Source organism: Nanorana parkeri, unplaced genomic scaffold, assembly GCF_000935625.1.
Source record: "Nanorana parkeri isolate BGI_ZX_2015 unplaced genomic scaffold, ASM93562v1 scaffold1686, whole genome shotgun sequence".
Taxonomy (NCBI): domain Eukaryota; kingdom Metazoa; phylum Chordata; class Amphibia; order Anura; family Dicroglossidae; genus Nanorana; species Nanorana parkeri.
In genome coordinates this window covers 118,758-122,469 of record NW_017307954.1, presented here as the reverse complement: position 1 = coordinate 122,469, position 3,712 = coordinate 118,758, and the positions used below count along the sequence as shown (strand labels likewise).

At 42.4% G+C, this 3,712-nt stretch overlaps 1 protein-coding gene across 1 annotated transcript in view; it reads left to right on the top strand.

Annotated features, from left to right (window-relative positions):
• Positions 1-290: 290 nt before the first annotated feature.
• LOC108799284 (aldo-keto reductase family 1 member C1 homolog) overlaps positions 291-3,712 on the top strand; it is a 21,889-nt gene continuing 18,467 nt past the window's right edge. The window contains exon 1 of the mRNA XM_018571129.1: positions 291-356. Within this exon, the coding sequence (XP_018426631.1) occupies positions 318-356 (39 nt within the window). The 5' untranslated portion in view covers positions 291-317. The remainder of the gene's footprint in view (positions 357-3,712) is intronic.

The window sequence follows — 3,712 nt, the reverse complement described above, 5'->3', positions numbered from 1 at the left end:
ACAAGTTAATATCAAAATGTTAATGAATTTAACTTGCTATAAACAGTACAACTATGAGTGAAAATATTGTAAATAAACTATATGGCTATGCTATTTTTCCTGGCATAGGAGCTGTCTAATATTTGTAAGTTGACACTTAATGCTGATCCCTGTTGTAGATTGTCACGTTGACCACACCTCACATACAGACAATGACAGTGTCATCATCACTGCTGACATTGTGTGTGGGAACTGTCAAGATGTCACTTACTACTCTTCCGAGCGACGGCTCTGAATTTTATGCAAGCTCCTTTGTTCTCCTCAACGATGGGCATAAGATGCCACTGATAGGACTGGGAACATTCTCTCCTGATATGGTAGTACATTTAATTTTTTTATTGTTAAAGATTAAAATGTATGTAAAGTCGAAACTTTTTTGGGGATAGGGTAGGAAGAACCTCTGTGAGCTATTCATTGCTTGTAGTGGGGAGGCTAAATTTTAACCTTGGAAATACTGTTTGCTATACATATTATACAAATGTAACTAGAAATTACGTTGCCTTCAAATATAATCTTAGTATGGGGATTTTTATAATGCGGTATACTGCAAAATGGGGGTATGCCAGTCTAACCTCTGGTGATTAAGGTGCCTAGTTTATGGGCTTTAATTCTTTCCATGCATTTGCTAAATTGGGATCCTGCAAACTTGTGCCCCCAAATTTTCCATGACCACTGGTATATCTGTAATTTCTGGTACTGGGCCAGTTTCCTCTGACTTCGCAACCATGACCACTCGAGGGAAATTGACGGGTACCTCTGACAAAGGAGTGCCAACATCTCTCTTAAGTTCAGGCAAAGTATTAACATTATTTGCGACAGTCGTATTTTTAGGACTGGTTACCTGTTTTTCCCACAGTCTACAAATAGAGGAAAATCACAGCTCAGTCTTAAGCTGGCTATTCACTGTGAGTTTCTTTCTTGTCCAGAAATCCAGCCCCCCACCAGTCTATTGTATTTTGACAGTGGCAGATGTGCCCAGGAATCCTTAATAGAGCCACACACTGGTCAAATCTGAGCGGGCTTGATCACCTTGGGTTGCAAATATTTGTTTGTAAGGTGGAACAAAGCATACATCTAGGACCTTGGAGGTTTCCCAGGGCATATTCCCATGTGAACACATGCTGCACTTGGAAATCCATGGGTAAAACAGTACTTTGATAAGATTTTTCCTTTGAGTTTAAGATACTCCTTGACATTCTAAAGTGGTAAGTCAAAGTAGTTACACTGAGTTACAGAGTGCACACCAAATAGTGTGCTGCCTTCGACATCCATAGGATCCAGTAGAACACCTTGCAGTGTCCTGCACCAAGTACTTCATATAAAATTGATATAAAAAATATTTTATGTTCTAATCAAAAAAGCAGCAGCACAGCATAAAAATCTGAAACAATGCCACCGCTATGAGCCCACACTATCTCTTTTTCAAGCCAAATAAGAACAAACACGAAACACCAATTTATTTTTAAATAACCCCATAATTAATCACAAACTGCAACATGATTGCACCATGAACCAATCAAGCAGCAGCAAATAATCATACACTAAACATACAAAGAATCCGTAGAACATGAAGATGTCATCAATGCGTCATACCGGGCATACCGTCTGGCGGCGGACCGTAGTGTGCGGCCGCCGGACACCTTACAATGGCGCCCGCAACTTCCCCACAAGGTAGGTCACCGCTGCCACCCCTCTGTGCTCCGCCGCCCCGAGGCTGGGCCTCAGTGGCCTTGTGGGAAATCGGGGCCTGCATACTGTTGAAAAAGTGCATCTGTATAACAGACATCCCAACTCTCCTGGATGTTCCGGGAGTCTCCCGCTACTAGATAGTGGCTCCTGGCCGCCCGGGAGATAAACATTTTCTCCCGGAAAGGCTTACTCTGCTTGATCTAGCAGAGGTCAGGTGCAATAGCCAGCTTGCTATTGGATATTGCAAATTGAAATAGCCAATAGCACTCTAGCTATTCATTCCTATGCTGTTTTTTGTTTTTTTTAATTATTCTGACGGCAGTAGCTGCCAGAATACTGAAAAAAACAAAAACATGCTACATTCGACCCATTGCCACCCTTCTTATTTGCTCAAAAATAGTATCTTCAAACATGAAATAACTCAAAACTAGTCAAAACTGGTCAAAACTATCTGTAACAAATTCACAAAAGAATTCTCAGTTGATGGTATTTCCCTTTCCATTCAGCACCTGCATGTTCTGCCTCTGGATCTTAAACATTGGATTAGTATATGACTTTCCGCACGTAAACCTATCCAACCACAGAGCATCAACTTGTTCCATATAAATTAATCAATCCATAGTAACTGTAGCTCCACCTTTATCGGCAGGTATAAAAATTAGGCATTCATCTTTCATTAGGGTATAAAGGCCTATTGTTGTTTCTTAATGAGATTCCTCTGACTTTGTCCTAGTTGAAATTCCTTCTTGAATACATCCGGATCTCCCTTCCCCTCTGATGTAATCCTTTCAGTCGCTGTATGAGTTGGAGGGTTAAAGGAACTAGTACTGTGGAGATTGGATTGACGCTCCAGAAACTCAGACACGTGACTGCTTTCTGTTGTGTTTCCAATTTTGGTGTTATAGCAAAATGATGCTTAAGCACAATACGTCTGAAAAATATTTTTAATTCAGAAAAAGATATTGGGCAAAAGAAATGCCCAAGTTCCAAAACTAATTTATGTTCCTCCGTAAGTAAAAAAAAATAATCTGTTGAGGTTTTGTCATATGTCATCTGTGGCAACGGTGTTGATTTACTGGAGGCAAATAGGCTGTTCATTTGCAAGTTTGAATTTGTACATATGAGCTGTTTTCTTCAATAATAGTTGTCTATCTCTTTATGGTGCTGCCCTCATGTACTAAATGTAAGGGGTTCAGGTTCAACTGTTATTGGCAGCAGTAAACCATGAACGAGCCAGAGACACCCAGGAGAAGGGTTGGGCTGGATGTTCGAGTCGACCGTGAGTTCGTCGCGAACATCGCTAGTTTGCGTGTTTGCCGAACACACAAACAGCTGTCTGTTCAATCACTGAACGCCCCACAAGGCAATGTGCCTTGTGAAGCCCTAATTGGCTAAAGGCTTGCACCTGACCCCAGGTCAGGTGCAAGACTTTGCCCAATCAGGGCTCAGTACTCTGACCTTACAATTATCTGCAGATTTTCTGTGGTCAGATGGAAAAGGTGCAACAGATTCCTCCATCTACACTTAACTGTGTGGATGGAGGAATCCCGCGCTGGGCCAAGCTTCCGTAATCTTGCTAGTTGGTCCCGCTGGCTCTAAAAACACCTGAACGATGCCTGCATCCAATCAGATTGTTCAGGTATTTACAGAGCCAGCGGGGCTGACTAGCAAGATACTGAAGCTTGGCCCAGTGGAAGATTCCTCCATCCACACAGTTGTATGTAGATGGAGGAATCTGTTGCTCCTTTCCCACCTGACCACAGAAAATCTGCAGATAATTGTAAGGTGTATCTGCACCTTAAGAGCCATGATTGGGCAAATACATGATGAACATCTTGGTGTATACCTGAGTCCAGCGCATTACTAAGCCCTGAGTTCAGTGTGTTACTAAGCCCAGAGTCCAGCGCGTTACTAAGCCCAGAGTCCAGCGCGTTACTAAGCCCAGAGTCCAGCGCGTTACGAAGCCCAGAGTCCAGCGCGTTAC